Genomic DNA, 26,815 nt, shown 5'->3' on the forward strand with positions numbered 1-26,815 from the left:
TACGCCAGTTTGGGAGAATCCAGCCCCACATATTTCCACATACACAACGTTGCTAGTCTCTGGGCCTCCATCAGTCCATCTTAGATCATAGAATCCCTACAGTGTAGAAGGAGGCCATTTGGCCCATCGGGTTTGCACCAACCCTTCGAAAGAGTACTCTACCCATGTCCATTCACCCATCCACCCACCCTGTCCCCACAACCCAATAACCTAAACTGCACTTCCCTGGACACTAAGAAGCAATTTATCATGGCCAATCCACCTAACCTGTACATTTCTGGACTGTGGGAGGAAACCAGAGCACCCGGAGGAAACCCACACAGACACGGGGAGAACATGCAAACTCCACACAGTCACCCAGGGCCAGAATTGAACCCAGGTCCCTGGTGCTGTGAGGTAGCAATTCTAACCACTGTGCCACTTGTTGCTGGAATCCTCCCACCTGTCTTTGTTTCCCCTGGATTCAACTCCTCCAATGTGCTATTCCCACCTCACACACTCAGCAAACACGAGGTGATCTGAAACTGTTTCCTGCGTCCTGACTCGCACTGCCCCGTGCGTTTGTTGCTGTCCTGGCAACACATCGACTTTTAAAATTCATGCCGTTAGGTTCAAATCCCTCCACGGCATTTCCCTGCCTGTTTCTTCTGGTCCGTATAGCCCTCTGCGAGAGCCACACTCCAAAAATCTGGACGCGAGAGTGTAGCCACATAAAATGGCTGCGTCCCGATTAATTTGGCCAAAACCCAATTTAAAATGGCTAACCAGAAAGGCTGCTGGGAAAAGCAGGTAACAAGACACAAACGGACAGCTGCAGGCAGAACATCATATTCGGCTCTGGGGAAGTCGGCCCAGATCGATACTCAGGGCTATTAGCAGCCCATCAGCCCAGACATTTGCAGGTATATTCAGGACTCTTTTTTTTTTCTTTTTATTACTACCTATGATTCCCCCTATTATTACTCCCTCTAGTCCCCTTATTATTAATCCCAGTGATGTCTTTATTATTACTCCCAGTGATTTGGATTTAGATTTGTCACGTGTACCGAGGAACAGTGAAAAGTATTGTTGTTCTGCGTACAGTCCAGGCAGATTGTCCCATACATGAAAAACATAGAACATCCATAAATACACAAGGTAAATAGACACAGACATCAGGTGAAGCATACGGAAGTAAAGATAAAAGAGAAAGGTTAGAGGTAATATTAGTGTTAGAATTAAGTTTTAGAAGGTTAGTACGGTTATAAGAGATGTGGGGGAGAGTTCGCAGAGTCTCCACGTTCCAGCGCCGTCTTGGATCTAAGTACAAAGAAAAGATACCAAAGATCCCCCTATGATTACTCCCAATGATCCCCTATTATTACCTCCAGTGTCTTTCTACACTCGCAGTGATCCCCTATTATTACCCCAGTGATCCCCTATTATTACCTGTGATCCCCCTATTATTACCCCGTGTCCTCCTGTACTCCCAGTGATCCCCTACTATTACCGTGTGATCTCCTATTACAACTATTATTACAACCTGTAATCCCCTATTATTACCACCTGTGATCCCCTATTACCCCAGTGATTCCCCCTATTGTTACCCTGTTGTCCCCCTATTGTTACTCCTAGTGTTCCCCTATTATTACTACCGGTGCCCCCTATTATTACTCCCAGTGGTGCCCCTATTATAACCCCTGTGCCCCCATTTATTAATCCTAATGAACCCCCTATTATTACCATATTCATCCCCGATTATTACCCCAGTGACCCCCCATTATTACTCTCTGTGAACCCCCACTAAGGAATCCCGTTATTACTCCCTGTGAACCCATATTATTACCTCAATGATCTCCCTAGTATTACTCCCTGTGATCGTCCTTATTTTTACTCCCTGTGATCACCTATCAATTTTCCCAGTGATCCCCCTATTATTACTCCCAGTGACCTCTGTATTGTTATTCCTGCCGAACCATTATTATTCCCAGTGATCCCCTATTATTACCCCCTGTGATCCCATTGCCCCCAGAGGTCTCCCTGTTATTACTCTCAGTTATCAACTATTGCTACCCAAGTAATCCCCCTATTATTACTCCCAGTGATCCTCTCCTGTTAGTCCCATATTCAGGACTCTTAACAACCCATCAATCCAGACATCTGCAGTTTAATCAGCTATCCCCAGGAACAATTGCAACATATTAGCAATTGAATACCAGGCTAGACCGGTCGGCGCCTGCAGTGGCCGAAACAAAGGCAGGTGAACGACCACCCCCCGATCGGGGTATCGCCCCGCAATTGGACGTATCGAACCCAGTGATTGGGGGCCAGTCCAATCACTTGGGACTCAGGGTCAAGGGCCGCCCCGAGAGGCGGGAAGCCCCTGGGCCCTATAAAGTAAGGGGCCAAGTTCAGAGCTCGCTCGCTCTCTCTCTTCTTCGCCTGCTCGTGACCTTCGCAAGAACAGCAACCGGCAACTGTAAGTTTGAATCCAGCGATCGCTATCCGATAGAGACTCCTAGCCATTGACCTGTAGCAGCCTTTTGAATCCCGCGGGCCAGATTTGATTGGACAAGCCTTTCGTTTCCCTGACCTGGTGGGCTCTTCCTAAAGTTAAGTATTGGCCAGTAGTGATAGGTTTATTATATAGATAGTAGGATTATTGTATAAAAATTGCTTGTTGTACATAATAAAAGACCGTTGATTTCAATCTTACTAAGCGGTGTGCTGACCTATTAATCATAACTTGAACTTGAACCACATGGCGGTATCAGAAAGATACCTGGCGACTCGTGAGCAAAGGTGACGTAATCAGAGCTAATAAACTAAGGCTAAAAAGAGCAACAAGAGCACCCCCCATTCCCGGCTCTGGAGATCTCCCCTGAAATCACTCCACTCTGTGCCTTGGCCAAACCACCCCCTAAAATCTACTTCTTGGATTAGGCCATCGTTGTTTATGGCTCAGTGCTGCACTGCCCGATGCATTTGCTGCTGCCGCCCCTCAGAGGGATTTGCTGTGGGTAAAGTTCTGCATGAGTGCAAGTTATTGTTGTAACCTGGTTTGCTCTGTTGCTAGATGTCAGCTCACCCAGGAGAATTCGCATCAGTGGGGTGACGGAGACCAGCATCACACTGCAGTGGCGCACCAAGTCCGAGATCATCACTGGATTCCAAGTTGACGCTGTTCCTTCCAGCGGCAGCGGGATTGTCCAGAGGACAGTGGGGCCTGATCAACGAACGTTTACCCTCACAGGTAAAAGTTAGGAGAATCCAGTGGATTAAATATCTCAGGTGGCTTTTACTGACCCCACCCATCCTTCACACTTGCTTTTCAATCATGTTGCAACGTGTCTCAAATCATAGAATGGCAAAGCGCCGAAGGAGGCCACTTGGCCCTTTATGTCTGTGCCGGCCCATTGATAGAGCTATCTAATTGGTCGCACATCCCTGCTCTTTCCTCAGAGCCCTCCAAATGTTTCCCCCTCCAGTACTTACCCTATTTTATATTTTATACCCCTCTCTCAGGCTGATCACAGCTTGCTGCACGGACTGGGGGAGGGGGTGTTGTCACCAGCAAGTGGGTCTGGAAGATCTCGCCAACGGGAAGGGCCGGAAAAGTTCAGCCACGGTGTCCACAAATGGCCACAGTATTCCAGCTGAGGCCAGACCAGCGACTTGACAAAGGATTGAACATGAATCCCCTACTTCAGAATCAGTCCTGATCCCCTTGTCAGTGATCTCACCTTTGCTTGGCCACCCATGGAGAACTTGGCCGCGGGATTGGAGAATCCCGGCCGTCGTGTTTTATTACTTTGGTGTCGGGGGCACCTTTCCCCCTTTGGATTTGATGCGGATATTTTACTCTCCCTCTCCTTTCACAGGCCTTCTGCCAGGCACCGAGTACAACATCAACATCTATACCCTGAGCGGCGATTCTCGCAGTCCACCCTCCACAGTCACAGCTCGAACCGGTGAGGAAGCCCACCCGAGCGAGAGAGGAAGAGTCTCGTTCGTCGTCGGGTGCTACCGTTTTAATTTTTAACGCTTGTTCTGTGTTTTGCTCATTCACAAACCGCACCCAATCAGGATGAAACATCACTGTAGTAGAGTTTCCACTGAGCATAATCTCCACACTGGCGATTTCAATGTCTTCTGGTCACATTCTCTGGGATAGTCTCTGGTCTCTCCTTCCCCCAATGTCAAATTCGACACTCTCTGCAAAGGGACTGGGGGGGGGGGGGGGGGGGGGGGAGTGCAGTAGGGGAGCTAGTTTTAACTCCCTTACCGGGGCATTTGCTCTCTGAAGCAGTGCATCAATGGTGTTATGGCTGTGGGCCTGAGGATTATTGGCTTCTGTGGCTCCACCTAGCTGGGGGAGGACCAACTGCAGGCAGGAGTGCATACGTGGAAGCTATGTAACCCCACCCAGGAGGCACATATGAGCTTAGTAGACCGGTTGATGCCCAAAAATTGAGCGCTGGACATAATGCAAATTTTAATATATGACAGATTAGTTACTAGCTTGCATCACTGACAGAGCTTTGTGTTAGGGACCATTACTGATTATTGTCAGCAATGATGTTTGATGTTTAAAAAGCCGTTGGTGTCTTGGAATGACCCCCTCATCAATACTTTTATAAAATTTGGTTATGGGATGTGGACGTTGCTGGCTTATAGGGCATTTATTGCCCATCTTTAAATGCCCTTGAGGGGGTGGTTAAGAGTCAACCGCATTGTTATGGATCTGGAGTCATGTGTAGGCCAGACCGGTTAAGGGAGGCAGATTTCCTTCCGAATAATAGATATTAATGAACCAGATGGGCTTTTACGACAATTGTTTAGGTTTGTAATTCCAGACTTCTATTGAATTCAAAGTTCACCGTCTGCTCTTGGGGGATTTTAACCCAGGTCCCCAGAGCATTATCCTGGGTTTCTAGATTACTAGTCCAGCGACAATATCACTGTACCACCGCCTCAGTCTCCATTTTGATTCCAGTCTCCACGTCGCGAGGCTGCCAAAGGAAGGCAGAGCTATATCAATCTCAGGGGCTTTGTTGTCATGTGGGCAGCTGGATATGTGAAAGTTAGTATCCTAGATTGCTTCTGTCACTGAATGAGGATGCCAATAAGCACCGGCTGTGTGAACAGAGACCACGGCTGGTGACCCGACGCGGCTCAGAGGCAGCACTGAAACCAGTCACGTGTTAATGTGACGTCTTCAGGTGACCATCAGCAACATGCCAGGTGTTTTTTTAATTCTTCACTCAGTTAAGGGAGAGGCGTCGGCCTGCCTTTAATTTTGTGAGACACAAAATGTTTGGGGAATGGGAAGGAGGGGACAAGTGCCTCACCCCCCCCCCCCCCCCCCCCCCCCCACCCCGCCGCCCCAAATCCCCCGTCATTTTGCCAGTGAACGATCCCTGCTGCCAAGGGAAATCTCTGTTCTCTTTGGGGAAACTGGAATGTCAGGGAGGGATTGAATACCCCTTGGAGGCCACGGAGTGGGATAGCCCTGTAGTCAGGAGCAGGACAACTGTCACAAGGGCCAAGGAAGTGGGTGGTTGTTGATTTTCCAGTGAAGCGTAAAAAATAACTAATCTCTCCTGTTTCCACACCTTCCCCACCTCATCCACCCCTCTTCCTCCACCACAGCAATCGATTCTCCATCAAATCTTCGATTCATCTCCAAGACGCCCAGCAGCATCTTATTCACGTGGCAACGGCCTACCGCCCAGATCACCGGTTACTTCATCACCTACAACGCCATGGGGGAGCATCCGCTGGAGCTCGACCCACAGCCAACAGACAAAGCCAAAGAAGCAATGATCACAGGTAACCTTGACCCCCATCCCCCACCTCACCCACTGTGATCACAAATGCATGGCAGCAGATCCTAGAGGTTTCCAGTTGGGTTCACACTTTCGGTTACATAGGTCAAAACCTTGGAGGATGCTAAATTCTACCGAGTACTTTCACAAAGTCCCAATTGGATTGACCACAGACCCATGGCCTGCCATTTTGAGTAGGCCCAATTCTAAAAATACAAGAGGAGCTCTTGGTCATTGTATTGATAGGCTCTTTACCCATTTTGGTCACACATTATATGATACAGTGATCTCTCATTTCAATCCTTCATTCGGGATGTGATCCTTCTGTTGTATGGAGAAACCAGTGAATCTGGGAATGTCCTACTCTGGGAGATGTAATAATAATCTTTATTAGTGTCACAAGTAGGCTTACATTAACACTGCAATGAAGTTGCTGTGAATAGCCCCTAGTCGCCACACTCCGGCGCCTGTTTGGGTACACGGAGGGAGAATTCAGAATACCCAATTCACCTAACAAACACGTCTTTTGGGACTTGTGAAAGGAAACCGGAGCACCCGGAGGAAACGCACGCAGACACGGGGAGAACATGCAGACTCCGCACAGACAGTGACCCAAGCCGGGAATCGAACCAGGGTCTGCCACACAGTCCAGCGCCTCCACAGTTGGGTGGGAGCCGTTCCACGGGCAGGCGGGACTTTGGCAGGGGCTGGGGGAACTGGGGGGGGGGGGTGGTCCGGATTGGAAAGCCTGGTTACAGGGGGGCATTATTAGGCAGGCCTGGTCCGCGTGCAGCCAGTGCCATGTTGCACGGCGCGTCCGCTGCAGGCCGCCGCCGTGTGCATGCGCAGCCACGGTTCCAACAATTCTCCGGCTGCATCCGCAGCTAAAGCCGGGAGATCTATTCTGCGTCCCTGCTAGTCCCCCACCAGACGGAGGATCTGTGCAGCTTTTGCGCCGTTTTTTCCGGCGTAAAATGCCACTGTTGCCACGACGCGACAACACATAGGGCTGGATTGTTCGATCCCCAACGCTGAAATTGCGTTTGGCGGCGGAGCAGAGAATCCCCGATGCACCGCCCCCTGAAAAGCGGCGTACTCAGAACGTTGGCTGAGGCCCACCCCGTGATGCTCCTTCCCCGACAGCATGGATCCTATGTGGTCTCATCCGTCGGGAACTCAGCGTGGTGGCTGCGGACTCAGTCCAGTGCCGCCACAGTCGGGGGAGGGCCGATCCGCAGGCAGAGGGGGACATAGTCGTGCTGGGAGCACTGGTGGGGCGGTCCGGGTGCGCATGTCGGCCGAGGGGGGGACTACTTTGCGGGCCGGGTCCGCGAGCGGCATCCGCCCAGAAGCACGGCACGGCTGCTGGAGGCCATGGACCCGGCAACTCTCCAGGCCGTATCGGCTTCCTACGGAAGCTCAAGAAATTTGGCATGTCTGCATCGATTCTCACAAACGTCTACAGATGTGCAATAGAGAGCATCCTATCCGGCTGCATCACACTTGGTATGACAACTGCTCGGCCCAAGATCGCAAGAAAATGCAGAGTGTGGTGAACTCAGCTCAGCGCATCACAAAAGCTTGTCACCTTCCCATTGATTCTGTCTACACCTCCCGCTGCCTCAGGAAGGCAGACAGCATTGTCAGAGACCCCTCCCACCCAGGCTTGCCTTCTTTCAGACCCTTCCATCAGGCAGAAGGTACAGAAGTCTGAAGACTCGGACTGATCTGTTCCCTGTAAGAACACTATTCACGACGCCCTATGGTGTTCTTGCTCATGTATTTGCTTTGTTTGGCCCCTTGTTCCACATTGTAACCAATTACTGTTTGTCGATGTACCATTTGTCAATGTACTCTGTCGATTATTCGTTTGTCTACTCTGTACATACTGTGTACATTCCCTCAGCCGCAAAAAAATACTTTTCACTGTACTTCGGTACATGTGACAATGAATCAAATCAAATCAAATCAGCTAGAGCTGGGAGCTCTATGCTGCCTGGCTGCTAGCCTCCCGGAACAGGGAATCAGTGGCCATTTTGCGGCAGTTTTCCTGGCATAAAATGCCACCTTTTTCACGCCGGCATGGGGACTCAGTCTCCAGAATGGCAAATCCAGCCCATAGTCTCCCAAACGGGGAATCCATCCCGTCGGCTTTCATTTCCCCCAGGAAGTATCTAGAATAACTATTCCTTTGAATGTTTCCAATTCAAAAGAAACTTTAAACGGCTGGGTGTTCTTCCTCCCTACAGGATTGCAGCCTGGTACTGAATATACCATCTTAATTAGAGCTGTTCATGACTCTCTACAGAGTGAGCCACTGAGTGGGAAGGAAACCACAGGTAAGGCATCTCTTGCAACGAGTGAGAGGAAGACTGGACAGTTCAGTGCATCACACTCTCTTTATTTTGTTCAAGTCACTTTCTAACATCAACCTATGAGGAAAGGCTGGACCGGCTAGGCTCACATGCACTGGAGTTTAGAAGAGTAAGAGGCGACTTGATTGAAATATATAAGATCCGGAGGGGTCTTGACATGGTAGATGTGGAGAGGATGTTTTCTCTTGTGGGAGAATCTAGAAGTAGTGGGCCACTGTTTAAAAATAAAAGTCACCCATTCAGGACAGGGATGATCATTTGTTTTCCTGACAGAGACAAAGTGTGGTTGAGGCAGAGTCATTGAATATCTTTAAGGCAATGATAAGCAAGGGGTTGAAAGGTTATGAGGGATAGGCAGGAATGTGGGGTTGAGATTACAATCAGGTCAGCCATGATCTTATTGAATGGCAGGGCAGGCTCGAGGGGCCGAGTGGTCTAATATGCGTGTTCGTAATATGCTCGCGTGAGACTTTGTTGGAACCAATCGCAACTTAACATGAGACCATCGCTCTTCCTGTAATTTGTTTCGCTTGCGACAGGTCATAGCTGAGCTTACAAGGGTGGGATTCAGAACGAAAGCCAGATGTTTGTACTTCAGAAAGGCACAGGGTTTAATCAGCAAGACTGTTTTTCATAGTTACCAGTGAGTTCCTAATAAAGGCATCGCTCCAGATTTAAGGCGGGTCTGGAATTCAGCTCACGCAGAATCATTTAACTGCCCATCTCTCTTAGTCGAGGCTCAGGGTGGCTTCCCCTCCCCCACTGTCTTTGAGGCATCTGACTTAGTAATGCTCACTCGTGGAATAGTTAGCTCGCTAAAGCTTAGAACAAGAAGTATATTTGGAGTGGCTTTGAATGCTGCCATAACCTTGCATTGCAAACTGTTGGAAGAATTGCTGATAAATTCTGACAGGAAGTGTGTATGACTGATGAGTTTCTGTTGCAGAGACAGTTGCCATGCAAGAAGCAACTCATTTCAACATTTTGGCTAGCATATGATATGTAGTTATAATTCTTTTACTGGGGTCAGAGTTTTGAGGATAGGACAGGAGCTGATGTACAAGATGGTTGAATGGTGAAGGAGGTTCTAGAGGCTCTGCAGCCTACTCCTGTTTTTCTCTGAGTTTTCCCAGGGTGCAGTTCTGCCCCCTAAGCATTGTGCCAATCTTCAGGTACCAACCAAGAGCAATGAGTGCCAATTGGTAGGTGGTGTGACTTTGGAGACAAAGGGGCAGAATTCATCACACCCCTAGCATTCATTCCCTCCACCACTGACGCACAGTGCATACCATCTACAAGATGCACTCCAGCAATTCGTAAAGGCTCCTTTGACAGCACCTTCCAAAGCTGCAATCTCTACCATTGAGAAAGACAAGGGCAGCAGACATGTGGAAACACCATCACCTGTAAGTCCACCTCCAAGCCACTCACCACCCTGACTCGAATATATATTACTATTGTTGGGTCAACACGGTGGCACACTAGTTTGCACCGTTGCCTGACAGTGCCAGGGACCAGGGTTTGATTCCAATGATGTGCAGGTTAGGTGGATTGCCCATACAAAATTGCCCCTTGGTGTCCAAGATGTGAAGGTTAGGTGGGTTTGCGGGGGAGTGGGCCTAGGTGGGATGCTGTTTCGGAGGGTCAGTGGCGACCTGATTGACCGAATGGCCTCCTTCTTCACAGTAGGGATTTTATGGTTGGGTCAAAATCCTGGAACTCCCTCCCTGACAGCATTGTACCTACACCACATGGACTGCAGCAGTTCAAGGGCAATTAGGGATGGGCAAGAAATACTGGCACTGTCAACTACATCCCCGTCGAATGAAGGAATTAAAAAACAGTTGAGACTAATAAATGCTGTGGCCTACCTCTCCCAAGACATTACCCAGAAGGAACAGGGGAAGGGCAGGCGTAAGTTGCCAGTGACCGAGATAGTGAAGTCTCAACTTATTTTGACAACCTCCACCGCTGCTGTTTGTGCAGCCCTACCCTGACTGACTGAACAACCCATGCAGGTCCACATGGTTTATAGACCAACCTTCAACTGATCTGGAGGCAAGATGAGGAGCATTTATTTACTCAGTCATTGGTTGTGGTCTGGAATGGACTGTCTGAAAGGGCAGAGGAAGCAGATTCTATAGTAACTTCCAAAACAGAGAATATGAGGTGTACTTGGCAGGGCAAGTATTTGTAGGGGAAAGGGCACGGGTGTGGGCTTAACTGTAGGGCTTTCTCAATGGGGCAAAACAGACTCAACAGGCCACTCAGCCTCCTGTGCAGTGAGATATTCTATAAGGTAAATTAATAGAAAGATCCATTGGAATGATGTTTTGTCAAGCTTGTTTTACATGTGGCCAAAAATACAGCTTGTTTATTCAGATGTGATTGGGCTAGTGAAGTTTGAAGTGGAGTTTTTGAGTGCTAAAAAACAGTCGTAACAGTTCCCAAATGTTCTCACTCAAAACATGCCGAGCAACCCCCCCCCTCCATGAAAGCTAAAGTAACGTTGGACCATTGACGGACGATTGAATGGCCAATGTCGGCTGAACCTTCCTGCTCGCTTCTGCCAGCATCAGTTTTCATCTTAGTGTGTCTCTGCTGCATTGCTATAGGTGCTTCTGCACAGCTGGTAATGGTCAGAGTGTGTGCTGTATGTCGTGGGGGTGCACAACATTGCAAGCTGGTAACTGGGGCAAGTAATCGACTGACTGTTGGCACGCTTTAACCCTGCTGTGTACAGCAACTAAAGAAAAAAATCTTTGACTTTGCTTATTAACGCCGCCAGCAAATCTTTAACCTGCCGCTGCTCTTCTGCTTTTCAAGCCCTCTTTCCACAGCTTGCTACTCTTTCCCCGCCTTTAAGCCAACAGCCCCAGAACCTGGATGCCCCCTCGGTTTTTGTCCAGTCAGAGTTGTCCTCGGGGTCTAGGTATGACGAGGGCAATGTTGTGCCGGTTTCAGGGTGGGAAGGCGACAAGAGGCCATCCATCGATTCTGGCACAAAGCCAGGGGACTCCGGCGAGAAGTCCCCCATCAGCCCGCCGATCTACCAACCCAACATGAAAACTCACGGCAAGACCCAAACCTCAACCTTCCACTCACAAGGAATAAAGTTCGAAGAAGGAGACCTTCCCAACGGGCCCGAGCACCAGCCAGAAGAAGCCGAAATCACCCCCTCGGGGGAGGTGCGACAGCCCAAGACCATCGTCTCCTGGACACCGACAACCCTAGCCTTGGAGTACCTGGTCACATGTAATCCTGTAGGCAACAAGGATCAAACCTTCCAGGTAAACGGTTATCTCTCAATGCGTCAATCAGTGCTTTCTCTGGAAGGGTTGCCAAGTCTCTAGGATTATTCTGGGGTCTCCGGGAATTAAAGATTAACCGACTGCAGTACTTCAATTTTTTAATTATAACTAAATTGGAGATGGCAGGGTGGGGGGGGGGAAAGAAGACTGTCATTTGGAGATTAGGAGGACTCCAGGAATCCTTTAAACTAGAGTTGGCAACCCAAATTGTGGATGTTAAGATAACAAGGGGAGATGGTGGGGTAGTGGTAAAGTCACTGGATTACTAACCCAGAGTCCCAGGCTAATGCTGTGGGGTCATAGGGACGGGTGTTCAAATCCCACCGAGGTCTCCGGGGGAATTTAAATTCAGTTAATAAATTTGGAACATGAAGTTAGACTCGGTAATGATGACCATGAAAACATAATCAATTGTTGTAAAATCCCTTTAGGGAAGGAAATCTGCTGTCCTTACCCGGTCTGGAGTACATGTGACTCCAGGCCCCACAGCATGTGAGGTTGTCTCTCAACTGCCTCTCTGAAATCACCCAGCAATTCCGCTCAGTTCAAGGGCAATTAGGAATGGGCAACAAATGCCAGCCTTGCCAGCGAAGCCCACATCCCACGAAAGAATCAAAATAATACTAGCTGGACCTTACCCTGTGTACCGCCATTGCTCCTTTAACATGCAGAATTCCAGACAGATCAGTTGGTAATGGCCCATGGACTGAATGCTGATCATGTGCGCAGCTGATGCATTCGCTGAGAGAGGCCATGACGCCAACTGCAGGCAACAGAGTGACGATTGGTTAACTGACCTCTTCCTCTGTGCACCCCTCTACCACCCCAGATAGACTGTGACTGGCAGAGAGTTAGCATCCAGTTTGGGTACCTGAATCCAATGCATGCAGGTGACGTCCCCTCTGTTGCGTAAGTGGGAAGTCTAGCTCCGGCTACAGCCCACATGGGATGGGTATTCTGAAGTTAATAGCCACCCAGACGGAAATGAGAAGCCACCTCAAGGTACTCTTCCCGGTAGACTTAGGCCTGAAGCCTGAACATCCATTATTGTTCAACAGGATTATAGGGTTTTCACTCATTTTTTGAGGATTACAATCCTCGGTCCCAGTCGATTTTTACAACGCAAAACACAATTCATTGCCTTGGTGTTAAAAAGATGTCTTGAGCTTGTGATTGAGCAGCTTCAACCAGGCAACGAGTTCAGCCTCGACTATGGCTGATTGACACTGAGCTCCCAAATTAGGAGGACAGAGTTCGAATTGCAGAATGAAAGGCGCATCTCGATTGGGACAGTCAGTTCGATTATGGGGTGGCATTGTGAAAAGGTCAATGGGAAATAGACAGTAATGGGGCCATCTTCATCCCACTTGCGTGCTCAGGCTACACTGGTGATCCATCTGAAATCAATGAGCTCTCTCCAGGCCATGTCAAACTGAGCCCCCAGGGCCTGATCTCACTACTAGGCCGAGCCCACTGAGCAATCCCAAAGCGGAACCCTCCCTCGTGCCTCTGAGGTTTAATCCTGTGCATTGAGGTGTTTTTTGCGAGGCCCCCCTCATCATGGGGTTGCAATGATCCAGAAACCACCCCATCCCCACCCAGGAAAGGGTAGCTGTTCTCAAGAATGAGAGGGGAGTTACAGAGAAGTTCCAGTTGACCTTGTCCATTTTCACTTCTAGCTCCGGGTACCAGGAACCTCTACGTATGCCGTGCTGCCTAACCTTGTGTCAGGGGGAAAGTACAACATTGTCGTCGAGGCTCTGGATGGGACAGGGAAGCAGAAAATTCTGCAGGACGTCATCACTGTGGGAAATGCCTGTAAGTAGCACTTTTTTGTTGTCACAAGCCAGCTAAATTTCCAAATGTCAGTCTGACATGGCAGCCTGAAGGCTCCTCTACAGTTTGTTCATAGAATTTACAGTGCAGAAGGAGGCCATTCAGCCCATCGAGTCTGTACCGGCTCTTGGGAAGAGCACTCCACCCAAAGTCAACACCTCCACCCTATCCCCATAACCCAGTAACCCCACCCAACACTAAGGGCAATTTTGGACATGAAGGGCAATTTATCATGGCCAATCCACCTAACCTGCACATCTTTGGACTGTGGGAGGAAACCGGAGCACCCGGAGGAAACCCACGCACACGTGGGGAGGATATGCGGACTCCACACAGACAGTGACCCAAGCCGGAATCGAACCTGGGACCCTGGAGCTGTGAAGCAATTGTGCTATCCACAATGCTACCGTGCTGCCCACCAGTTTGGGGGCATTAATAATTCTGTCTTTCTACATCCCCCACCCTACTTCAGTGGGTTCGTCTGTCCGCTACCCAGAACCGACCCTCCCTTCACTGGGGCCTATTATCCTCCGGCAAACCCACCCCTCTCGCCAACTCACCAAAGCCACCTCCCCTCGACCCTACCACCATCCTCTTACATTCAGACCCAAAGGAGAACGGCTGAACTTGCGGTCCCCAGGGAGACTCTGTTTCTACATACCCGAGGCTCTGCTGGGCATTTGGTGGCACTTTTCATTTGATGAAAGCAACTGGGCTCGGCCCGGTGAGCGTGGCTGCCCTCGAGCTACTGGTTGTCGTGGAAAAGAATGCGCAAGGAGGTAACATTCAGCGACCCTGTAATGAAAAGGGAATTTATTGGACACATCACCAACCAGTACCCCTATTTGCTGGATCCTCTACAACAACAACAACTTGCATTTATGTACCACCTAATGTATCGAAACATCCCAGAATTCTTCACAGGAGGCCCAATAAATGAACATTTGACCGAGCTTCCTGAGGAACTGTAGACAAGTGGCCCAGAACTTGATTGGAGGGGTAGGCTTTAAGCAGCTACTTGGAGCTGGAAAATGGCAGAGAAGTATTGGGAGGGAATGCCAGAGGCGAACATCTTGACGGACCTGAATGTGGAATAGCTGAAATGGGTGTTGGTGTCAGGAGCTCGTGGAGGACCGTGGGGTTGGGGGAGGAAACTAGAGATAGGAGGCGTGATTCTCAAGCCTCGTTGCGCTCAAGCAAAACAAGGCCAGTGAATAACGGGAGAGTCGAAAAACGAGAACTGCACCAGGCGTCAAACAGTTTGCGACGCAACCAACCCATTTCCGTAGGCAAAATCGGGATCTCGCAGTAGTGTGGCGAGAAACCAATTATCATCACTTAAGCCCTATTTCCGTACAATTAACGGGAGCCACCCCATATCCAACAGCTTCCCATGATGGTTATACTGGCGCCAATTAGTACTCCTTTTGAAGAACGTGAACCTGGTGGAAGGGCTTCTGCGGGAGCCGAGGAGGTGAGTAGACATCTTTGCTCACAGGCTAAGAGCCCGGGGAGCTGGGCTTGCTGCCAAGTGCTCGGCGGGACTGGAGACCCTTGGTGGGGGTGGGCCATGGGAGGGGAGGCACTGGGTGGGGGGGTGGCAACCGCGCATGGCAACCTCTGGATCGTGTGACCCATTCTGCAGCAACCCTAGCCCCTGCCTGTCTGCCCCACCTACAACCCATAGCACCCCACCCTCTCCCAATGCCTTACAGATATTGAACGCTATGGATGGTATTTTGGACCCCACAGCGGCCAGATGCCAGAGATGGCGACAACAGCAGTGTTTGCGGATCCTCAAGTGGGCGGCCCATGGGCCGGAGTCCACCCCACACCCTGAGGACCTGGCCACCCATCAGGCCAGGGAGGGATCCAGAGGGGGAGGCCATCAACAGCCCAGGGTGTACAGGCGTTGCTGGTCGTTCGAGCAGATAATGGCCAGCACATGCCGCAGGACGCTCCGCGCCAAGAAGGCAATGGTGCGGCACCTGTACCATGTCTTCACGACATGGAACCACGTGGAGGAGGAGGACACCTACTCCCGGATGTCATCAAGATCACCGCAGCCCTGAACCTTTGTGCCTCAGGATCCTTCCAGGACTCGAGCGGGGACCTGTGTGGCATCTCTCCCAGGTCACGGGTGCCCTGTTTGCCCGGGCAGAAAGCTATATCAACTTTGACATGGACCAAGCTGAACAGGATGCCCGGGCAGCAGGATTCTACGCCATCGCCGGGATGTCCTAGGTCCAGGGGCTGATAGATTTCACGCATGTCATCCTGCGTTCACCGGGCCATCTGGGAGTGCCCTACGGTAACAGGAAGGGGTTCCACTCCCTGAACATACAGCTCGTGTGAGACAACTACCTGTTGATCATGCACATGTACGCACGCTTCTCAGGGAGTGTGCATGACAGCTACACCCTGGGGCAATCGGGTCATCCCCGGTCTCTTTGAGGAGAATCCCAGGATGGGCGGCGGGCTCTTGGGGGAATAAGGGGTACCCGCTGAGGACCTGGCTAATGACGCCAGTACAGAGGCCGTAGATCTAAGCGGAGACCCGATACAATGAGGCCACGTGGCCACCTGGGCTGTCATTGAGCAGTGCATCAGACTGCTCAAAATACGGTTCCGATGCCTCAACTGCTCCAGTGGTCGCTCCCGGGGGGGGGGGGGGGGGGGGGGTCGCCCGCATTGTGGTGGTCTGCTGTGTCCTCCACAACCTGACACAGCAGCGGGGCGACACGCTGGAGGCTGGTGATGAGGAACATGTGGCCACCGAGGAGGATGATGAGGCGGCGCCGGACCAGCAGGGGCTGGAGGATGATCCCAGGGAGGAACCGGTGGATCAGCCAGAGGCTGCAGGACAGGCGGCAGCGGTGAGGGTCCGGCAAGCCCGGAGGGCCAGGCAGGCCCTCATACTTGCCCGATTCACTTCGAATGTGGCCTTGTACTTCATCAATGCCTCACCCACTCCCATTTCCCACCTGCCCAGGGTATGCTCTGCAGTGCCTCAGCCTTCAGCAGCATGGCCAGAGGCCTCAGCAATGCCCACCTGCGATTGGAACAAGCTCTGCAGCGCCTCAGCCATTCCCATCTGAAAGCAGGACATTTCCCACAGCATCTCATCAAGACCAGCCTGGTACTGGGTCACATCCCCCAGCAAGGTGAACATTCTGCCAAGACCCTCAGCCGGGATCATCACCGACTGCGTGACGCCTTGGCCACCGTCACTTTTTCAAAAATACCCAATTCATTGTTTCCAATTAAGGGGCAATTTAGCATGGCCAATCCACCTACCCTGCACATCTTTGGGTTGTTGGGGGTGAAACGCATGCAGGCACGGGGAGAATGTGCAAACTCCATGGACAGTGACCCAGGGCCGGGATTCGAACCCGGGTCCTCAGCGCCGTAAGCAGCAATGCCAACCACTGCGCCACGTGCCGCCCCAGTTGGACACCTTCACTAATGGTGCCGAAGGTGTGCACCAGGCTCTCCACTGTGGTCGCCACCCTAGCAGTGTTGGCCTCGGTGCCACGCATTGCCAGCAACATCTCCTGCGACGTAGACTCTGGGACCCCTTCAATTGGCTATGGACCTGCTGGAGGGTCGCTAACATTTCCCTATGATTATCCCGACCATACCCTATTGTCTACATCAGCTCTGGGTAACCCTGTACCAGAGGCTCAGCAGGGACCCAGCTGGGTGCTGCGATCCAGAAGCCCTCCGACTGCCATCTCGCCTGGGGGTTCCTGCCTCCACCTGATGTGCATCAGCAGCTGTGTGCTGCTCACCAGATTGTGCCCCAGAAGCCTGACAAATGTTTTCCACCGAGGTGCGTGTATTTGTGCTGGTGGAGAGTGGGGATGATAGCTGTGGCGCATCGATTGTATCTTCCTCGGAGCTCTCCTCCGAGTGTTCTCCTGGGAGACTGGAGAGGGCGACTCCCGGGATGGGTTGGCTGGAGGACCTCCGGGAGAATGGGCATGTGGTCAGTGGGAGGGATAGATCAGTCAGTAAGGCAATAAGAACTCACGTTTGAGAGGTCCTACGGGTGGAGCCCGGTGATTCCTCACCTGCGGTATCCGCCAGCCTTTGCGTTGGTGACTGGTCTGACCTCACCAACCTCCGTCACCTCCATGGCCCGTTCCTCAAAAGAGATGAGGATTCTTAATTCCGGCACTCTACCACCAGTCTGGGCCCTCTCCTGGTGATTATGGGTGAGCTACGTCTGCGGAGACACAGAGAGGGCATTGTTAGCCGCATGTGTGGTTCACAGTGGTGGATGTGAAGGAAGGGTTGGTGGGGGGTGTTGAACGGAGAGCGGTGTGAAGGGAGGCTTGGGATCTGCATGTAGAGTTGGGTGAGGTGGATGCTCGAATGGGGACAGAAAGGTTTTGGCTTGTATGGGGAAATGGCGGGGGGGGGGGGGGGGGGGGGGGGGGGGGCGGTGGAGGTGACGTTGGTGTCATCTCACCCGTGCTGCCACCTGTGTAAGTCGTTGACCTTCTTAGGCACTGGAAGCCAGTCCTCCTGGTCATGCTCCCCCAGCTTACAGCCGCCACCACCGCATCCCAGGCAGCACTGGCTGCCTTGTGGCATCAACCGCATCTAGGAGCCTCCCTGGGTCTGCATCGCTGAATCTTGGGGCTGGTCTTCTCGGCGTCATGGCCGCGAGCTGATGGGTTGGCTGTGCAAGTGCTGTTTAAGTGCTGCTTGGCCTTATTAGCAGGGGTCTGGCTAGCGCGGTCCTGGTGAATAAAGCGGCGAGCCTTCATTTGCGGCAAGAAGCCCGTGGGGCCTCGTCAAGTGGGCCAACTAATGCTGAATAGCATTGCCGGCCTCGCTGGGCCGAGCATCAGGAAGCTCGCGACAGTTCCTACTCGCTACCTTAGATATCTTTCTGGAGAATCGCACCCAGGGAGTGTAAAGGTCATAGAGTGATCCAAACACAATGACCGGAATACTCCAGCCCCACCCCGGTCAGGATCTCCCGGTCCCGCTGAACGTTTGAATGGCATTTTCCAGTTCCACCCCTGCCCGTCATGTGCTAGGTAATTCCACCCAATGGTTGAGGATATTAAATACAAGACCAACTTGCCGGAGCTCGATGTTTGTGCATCTGTGATGTGCACATTGGGAGCTTAACTGCGCGGCAGTTATAACCGAAGAACTGGGCCTATGCCTGTCTCCTTCAGGTGAATTCGTGCTGAGAACGCTGGCCTGTGCGAGCTGTTCGCCAATCCCCCGTCTCTGCTTGTCCAGTGAAGCTGACTGAGGCGCACACTCGAGTCACGGCATGCACCACTGAGGAGCAAATATTTACCAACTTGCTGTCTTGTTTGCATGTGGGGCAGTCAGGCAGCAGACAGTAGAAGCCTTTTAATTCTTCAGTCAATATGGATTAGCCCAGGGCTAATAAACTAACCACACGAGCAATGTTGAGAGATGGGTGGGTCTACCCATGTGAAAGGATCCCTTGTGATTCGGACTGCTGCATATGCTGGTATATCGAGTGATTAGTAGAAAAGGCTGCCCCTCCCCTCAGCAACAGGGAATTCATTACTTCCTAATAAAGCTCTGTTCACTTAAGATTCCGCAATATTCTGCCACCCAACGTGGGCACCATTCCCACTGTGGAGGTGCTCTACTCTCTGATTAAGGAGGTTGCACTCCTTGGGCACAAAATCCTCTTTACCCCTTCCACTGTAGCACTGAGGGAATGCTGCATTGTCAAGAGGTGCCAGCTTTTCTGGAGGAGGCTTCAAACGCAAGGCCCTGCCTGCCCTCTCAAGTGGACCGTAAAATACCCCAAAGCACCACTTCAAAGCGGTGCAGAAGAGTTCTCTCCACAGCGGCTGACCAATATCTATCGCCCAGTCAGCATCATTAAATGACAGGGAGCTGTTGGTAACACTTTTAGTGTTGGGACGTGGGTTCAAAACCCCACAGTGACAGCTGGCCCAATTGGAATTCAACGTAGATCTGGAAATGAAAGCTATTCGCAGTGACCAACAAACTGATATAAAAACCCAACTGGTTCACGAATGTCCTGTAGGGAAGTGAAATCTGCCTTCCTCACTCTGGCCTACATGTGACTCCCCAGACTCACAGCAATGTGGGGGACAGCCTGAGGAAAGTGGAAGTGTTCAGATCATGAAGTGTTCTGAAAACAATGGCCAGAATTTCCCGCCACTCACTTCATTTAAAAAAAAAATTATTTTATTACAAACATGTATCAAAACAGGTTACAGCGAATAAACACCCCAGGAAACATACTTCCCAACAATCAACTATACAGTCTGTACAGATTCCCCCCATTTTCACCCCACAACCCCCCTGAGCCCCTTAACTCATACTTTATCTTCTCTAACTGCAGGAAGTCGTACAGGTCATCCATCCAAGCCGCTACCCCCGGTGGCGATGCCGACTGCCACTCCAGCAACATTCGCCGCCGTGCAATCAGAGAGGCGAAGGCCACGACATCGGCCTTCCTCCTCTCCATGAGCTCCGGCTTCTCTGAAACCCCGAATATCGTCATCAAAGGGCCCGGGTCCTCCTCCTCCTCCACTAATCTGGCTAAGACCGCGAACACTCCCACCCAGAATCTTCCCAATTTTCCGCAACCCCATAACATGTGCGCTTAATTCGCTGGCCCCAGCCCACACCTCTCACACCCATCTGCTACCCCCTGAAAGAGCCCACTCATTCTCACCCGAGTCATATGCACCCTGCGCACCGCCCCTGTATCAGGCTCATCCTCGCACAAGAGGAGGTCACATTTACCTTAAGCAGTGCCACACTCCATACTGCCCAATTGATCTCCCCTCCCCAATGCCGCTTCCCATTTCTCCTTGATCTTCACCACCTGCTCGCCTCCCTCCTCCCCCAGCCACTTGTATGTATCCCCAATTCTTTACTCCCCTTCCACATCCGGAAGCAGCATTCACTCCAGCAGGGTGTATCCCAGCAACCTAGGGAACCCCCTCCAGACCTTTTGCGCAAAGTCCCTAACCTGCAGATACCTGAACTCACTGCCCCTCGGCAGCTCTACCCTCTTCCTGAGCTCCTCCAGACTGGCGAACCATTCCTCCAAATACAGATCCCTCACCTTGACCAGCCCCACTTCCCTCCATGTCCTGTATACACTATCCATCCCCCTGACTCAAACCCATGATTCTCGCACAGTGGCATTAGCACCCTTCTACCCTAAAATGCATCCTCAACTGATTCCATATCTTCACCGTGGACTGCACCACCGGCCTCCGAACGTCACCCATAATTTCACCAGGTGCAGCACCCCAAACCTGATCTGCCGCCGGTTCAGCACCGCCTTGGCCTTGTTGAAGCTTGCCTGCCGCTTTGACAACCCTGCTCCGATGTCTTGATAAATTTGGACGTTATTCCCCTCCCATTTGCAGGTATGCTTCTCCCTGGCCCATCGCGGAATCTTCTCTTTATCTACAAATTTGTGGAGTCTCACAATCACCGCCTGCGGCGGCTCCCCAGCTCTAGGCTTCTGCCTCAGGGACCTGTGCGCTCAGTCCACTTCAGGGGCCTTATAGAACATAGAACATAGAACAATACAGCACAGTACAGGCCCTTCGGCCCACGATGTTGCACCGAAACAAAAGCCATCTAACCTACACTATGCCATTATCATCCATATGTTTATCCAATAAACTTTTAAATGCCCTCAATGTTGGCGAGTTCACTACTGTAGCAGGTAGGGCATTCCACGGCCTCACTACTCTTTGCGTAAAGAACCTACCTCTGACCTCTGTCCTATATCTATTACCCCTCAGTTTAAAGTTATGTCCCCTCGTGCCAGCCATATCCATCCGCGGGAGAAGGCTCTCACTGTCCACCCTATCCAACCCCCTGATCATTTTGTATGCCTCTATTAAGTCTCCTCTTAACCTTCTTCTCTCCAACGAAAACAACCTCAAGTCCATCAGCCTTTCCTCATAAGATTTTCCCTCCATACCAGGCAACATCCTGGTAAATCTCCTCTGCACCCGCTCCAAAGCCTCCACGTCCTTCCTATAATGCGGTGACCAGAACTGTACGCAATACTCCAAATGCGGCCGTACCAGAGTTCTGTACAGCTGCAACATGACCTCCCGACTCCGGAACTCAATCCCTCTACCAATAAAGGCCAACACTCCATAGGCCTTCTTCACAACCCTATCAACCTGGGTGGCAACTTTCAGGGATCTATGTACATGGACACCTAGATCCCTCTGCTCATCCACACTTTCAAGAACTTTACCATTAGCCAAATATTCCGCATTACTGTTATTCCTTCCAAAGTGAATCACCTCACACTTCTCTACATTAAACTCCATTTGCCACCTCTCAGCCCAGCTCTGCAGCTTATCTATATCCTTCTGTAACCTGCTACATCCTTCCACACTATCGATAACACCACCGACTTTAGTATCGTCTGCAAATTTACTCACCCACCCTTCTGCGCCTTCCTCTAGGTCATTGATAAAAATGACAAACAGCAACGGCCCCAGAACAGATCCTTGTGGTACTCCACTTGTGACTGAACTCCATTCTGAACATTTCCCATCAACCACCACTGGCACCCCTTCTGCCACCAGCATCTTCGAGACGTAACTCGTGGTGCTCACACCTTCCACTCCTTCAGGCAGGCCCACTATTCGCAGGTTCTGCCTTCTCGAGGCATTCTCCTGCTCCTCAACCTTTGCTTTCAACGTTTTACAAGGTCCCCTAGGAGCCCCACCTCCGCCTCCAGAGTCACCACACGATCCCTGTGGTCCGAGATCACTCCTTCAATCTCCCAAATCTATGACCCCTGCACCTCCAAACACTCCTCTACCCATCCCAAACAACTCTTCAGGGGTGTCACCGCTTCTTCAATGGCCTTTGCCCGATCCTCCTGCATTTGTTTCCTCTGCTGCTGGAATTCAGCTTTAATAAAGGCCATCAAGTCAAGTTGAAGCCTTCCAGCTTGCATCAGTCCTTCCCCCGCCTCCATGTTTAAACTGGCTGTTGCTATAACACAAGTCTGTTCCAACTTTTCAGCCAAAACTCTCAGTTTTCTGCCGGGTCTGGTAACCAGCACATACCACTCCTGGGGGAAACTACTACTCCCTACATTCATCTACGTCTTTTCATTAAAATTCCACCCAGTATTGGGGAAAAAGAGCTCTTTTTTTGTGCCTTCAAGCAGGAGCCACCCTGTGTGTGACCACTCACTCCATGGTCAACACCAGGAGTTCCGCCACTCACTTCAAGGGGCAATTAGGGATGGACAACAAATGCTGGCCTTGCCAGCGACGGCCACATCCCATGAAAGAATAAAAGGATTAAAAACCGATTATCTGCTCTTGATCTCAATGTCGGACATTACTGTGGGCTGCATTTGTTTATAAAATATATTTCAAAATAGGGACTTTACTGGTTCTGATGTGCTTTGGGACCTGATGAAAAGGCGCCATTTTGGGACAGGCTCTACTTCTTAGCTCTTTGATTCCCACAGTCGTGTCCCTATCCACCTCTTCAGCACTGGCTAGGAGGCTGATCTCTTGGTTCTGCTGAATTCAAATCTCCCCCTCTCCCTGAATCAACCTCGTTCAGCTCCTGCCTCTGGCATTACACCAGACATGAAAATGAAGTCGGGAGCGGGAGTTCCCAGCTGATATGGTAACAATGAGGCTCGCTCGAGGTAACCTGGCGGCAGCTAGGACTTCCCGTCTCAACTACGTACATTTATACAGCAGGCCTGACAGGATCAGTAGAGAGAGAAATAAGAATTAATGTTTTGAGTCCATGTGACTCTCCTTCAGAGCAGAAGAGGGATAGAAATGGGGGGGGGGGGGGGGGGGGGAGATGAAGCAGATGGCATTATAGACTAAAGAAGGTGCAGTTGTCTTTAACATTATCATTACCACTCCCTTCAAGTCCCTGATGTCTTTGACAATTTCTCCTGAGCGCCCACCTATCCAACTTTCTGATCTACTCCACTTTCCCCATCAACTATAAAATCCATCACATTTCCCCCTCTCCTCTGCTCCGAAGACGAGTCATATGAACTTGACACATTAACTCTGTTTCTGTCTCCACGGATGCTGCAGAGTTTTCCCAGCAAACTTTGGTTGTTTTTATTTCAGATTTCTGGCATCCATGGTATTTTGCTTTCACATTTATATAGCCCCCTTTTACAATTGAGTCTGTTGATGCCCTGTGGGAAACAGTTTGCACTCAGCAAGGTCTCAGGAACCAAAATGTGAGAGTGACCATTAATATGCTTTTTAGACTTTGGGATAAATGTTAACCAGAAAACCAGGGAGAACTCCAGAATAAGAGGAGAGTTATATTGGACTTGAAAAGGAGAACTGTTTCTCGCTCCAAAGATCCTGCCAGACCTGCTTAGTTTTTCCAGCATTTTCTGATCTAATCTACGCCGGGTTTTGCCCTTCTTCACAGTAGTGCCACTGAAGAGGGCAGACGGGGCTGATCCAATTGACAGCCCCCCTCCAAAAATGCAACACATTTCCAATACTGCACTGGGAGAATCAGCCTGGATCTTGTGCTCGGCTGTCTTGAGTTTGACTTGAAGCCACAATCATCCGACTGATGAGACAAGAGTCTTTTTGACTGAGCTGCAGCAGGGAGTGGAGGGCTTTGCATTTAAAACCGAGAGTTTGGTCAAGGCCAAAATGTTGGGACCTTTCCGTCTTATTGAGCCTGTTCTTTGTTTTTAACCTGCAGCTCCTGAAACCTCAACCATCATCTCTGATGGGTCCTGCTTTGACACCACCACAAATACCCACTACACCATCGGCCAGGAATGGGAGCGAATGTCCGAAACTGGTTATAAACTGTGGTGTCGATGCGCTGGCTATGGAAGTGGTCATTTCAAGTGTGAATCATCTAGTGAGTAGTTTGCTGCATTTTATCCCAAACCCCTCTTCACATTACTCTAAACCCTCTCCTCGTTACTACAAATCCCATTCTCCACAATCCCAAACCCCTCTTATTACCCCAAACCCTCTCCTCGTTATCTCAACCCCTCCCTCCACTGTCACAGATCCCTCCCCCCATTATCCCAACCCCCTTCCCCACTATCCCTGATCCCTCTTCCCATTATCCCAATTCCCTTTCTTTCCACAAATGTCTCGCCATGTTTCAGACACAATGAGCGCGATTTATTGGCTTTATTGCGCCCGACTTGGTGACATGACGAGGCCGTTGAATCTCGCAAGAAGCCCGTCGCGAGATTCGGATGCTTGAGACATCTCGGGAGATTAAACGTCACAATCAGGATTTTGTCCTGCTGGGTGAGATCCGGATCAGCAGATTTAAATGAGCCATTAGGATTCTCCCAGTGCCCAGGAACTAATGGCCTCCGCAGCAAGACCTCACCTGGGGGGTTTCCAAGGTCATTGGAGACCCCTGGGTGGTCGCGGACAGGGTAGGGTGGCTCCTAGCTCTCCCACTGGCACCCAGGCACCTTGGCACTACCAGCCTGCCAAGGTGCCCGGGTGGCACTGGCAGGGTCATTGCCCGGGAGCCCAGGTGGCATTGCCAGGGTGGCACTGCCAAGGGGCTGGGCTTGTGGGGGGCTATGCCCAAGAAAGGGGGAATGAGGTTGGGGGGGGGGGGGGTTATGAAGAAACCTCATAAAGGCTGGATGGGGGGTGGGGAGTCCTGAAAAGCAGGGTGGTCCTCAGCAACCTCATAACGAGGTGTCATCACTTGGGGTGGGGGGTGTGGTATGGGGTAATGCTCATGTTGTGTGGGGGGTGACATTGCCCATGGGTGGGGGATCCTCAAGTTCATTTAGAGATTGGGGCACCCTTTCAAAATGGCTGCCCGATCTCTGAGGGACAGACTCGCCGGCGAGTTCAGCTCCCAGTGATTACAATATTTCTTAAGTGTGGGCTTGACTAGGGAGAAACTCCACAAGGCCCAAAAAAATGATTTAAGTGTGGTGAATAGCAGTGTGGATCTCAAAAGGCCAGCGAGAAACACCCCGCCAAACCCGCCCAAAATGACACTTAGGAATTTTTTGGTTAAATTCCATCCACTGTTTCTAGAGGAAGAGCTGAAATGAATAAGCACAGCTGGGGTACGTTGTTAGTCTCTCTCCTGCACCCTCTCTCTCCCATGGCCAATCCGAGCTCTCCAGACCCTACCTGCACTCACATGACTTTAGGTGACCGCTTGATGTGTGACAATGGTCACATGGGAAAACTGCCTCGCTAGGGGCGGCACGCTAGCAAGCCCTGGGTTCGCTTCCAACCTTGGGTAACTGTGTGGACTTTGTGCGTTCTCCCCGTGTCTGCATGGGTTTCCTCCCTCAGTCCAAAGGTGTGTAGATTAGGTGGATTGGCCATGCTATAGTGCCCCTTAGTGTCCAAAGGTTAGGTGGGGTTACAGGAATAGGGCAGGGATTGGTGGGCCAGTGCAGACTTGATGGGCCGAATGGCCTCCTTCTGCTTCTGCAGGGGTTCTATGATTCTGGTTAGAATATCGGTAATCGGAACATTAGACAAAAAGCAAATGTCGCCTAATGTTGGAACGATCTTCAAACGCATTTAAGATGCACAAGCGTAGGGACTGTCCACCCACGGTTTTGGGTATATTGAAAACCATGTGACAACATTGGGTGGAATTATCCATTTTTTCTTCGAAGTGTAAGAACCTGTAAATCAGGTGACTCTCAAAGAAAAAACAGAAGCGTTGCAGGCCGAATGCCCTCCATCCCTCACCTCAAATGTGGGTTAGAAGAGAGCACAGGCCAAAAAAATTAAATGAGGTGCTGTAGGCCCAGAATCCCTCAGGCCACAAGCACAGTGACTACACTGGGCTTGAGCTCACTGCTGCCCTCTGTGCCAGAGTTGGCAGAGAATGTGGGAGGGTGCTCCCATAGGTCAGAGCAAGCTGGGCAGCGCCAATACAGGAAAATCATTTGGTGCCTGCCAGTCTGATGCCCAGGCTCAGCAATTTTGGGAAAACCAGAGCCCTCCCCCCTACACTGGCAGCAATCTCTGGATTAAAACCAACATGAACAAAATGTAAACCCTTCAGGGGGTCTTGGCTGCTTACCTGGCCAGGTCCTTAAAATAACATTAACATAGGCCCCTGTGGAAGACAGAACACCTGCACTCGCTCACTCGGGATGGTGGTCTTGACTTACTACGCTGTGGGTCTGCGTCAGCGGGACTTTTGTTAAGATCTCTCTCACAGACTTAATACATGGACACAAGTGCCAGGCTATGGAATAAGATACCTGTTCAAAGTGATCACAAACTCAAAGCAATCTGGGAGCAATGTGCTTGCCTGGTGCTTTAGTTTAGTGTTCCAGCAACCCCACTCCAGGGATCAAGAGCTTTTCCCCAAGAAAATGGTGTTCAATAGATAGGGAACACCCATCTCTTTAGTTGACTCTTGGCTTACTGATCATGCAGTTGGCTTTTTGTGTGCTTTTCATTGTAATTAATACATAGGTAGC

General features: G+C 50.8%; 1 protein-coding gene across 6 annotated transcripts in view; it reads left to right on the forward strand.

The window, feature by feature from the left end:
• LOC140395386 (fibronectin-like) overlaps positions 1-26,815 on the forward strand; it is a 161,807-nt gene that overhangs the window by 126,244 nt on the left and 8,748 nt on the right. For 5 of the 6 annotated variants that reach the window (XM_072483085.1, XM_072483103.1, XM_072483109.1 and 2 more), the window contains 7 exons: positions 3,056-3,232; positions 3,861-3,950; positions 5,632-5,811; positions 8,057-8,146; positions 11,009-11,472; positions 13,173-13,311; positions 24,070-24,234. In XM_072483085.1, coding sequence (XP_072339186.1) covers positions 3,056-3,232; positions 3,861-3,950; positions 5,632-5,811; positions 8,057-8,146; positions 11,009-11,472; positions 13,173-13,311; positions 24,070-24,234 — 1,305 coding nt within the window. The remainder of the gene's footprint in view (positions 1-3,055; positions 3,233-3,860; positions 3,951-5,631; positions 5,812-8,056; positions 8,147-11,008; positions 11,473-13,172; positions 13,312-24,069; positions 24,235-26,815) is intronic. The other variant, XM_072483095.1, reaches the window with a different exon arrangement.

The sequence above is a fragment of the Scyliorhinus torazame genome, chromosome 2 (genome assembly GCF_047496885.1).
Source record: "Scyliorhinus torazame isolate Kashiwa2021f chromosome 2, sScyTor2.1, whole genome shotgun sequence".
NCBI lineage: Eukaryota > Metazoa > Chordata > Chondrichthyes > Carcharhiniformes > Scyliorhinidae > Scyliorhinus > Scyliorhinus torazame.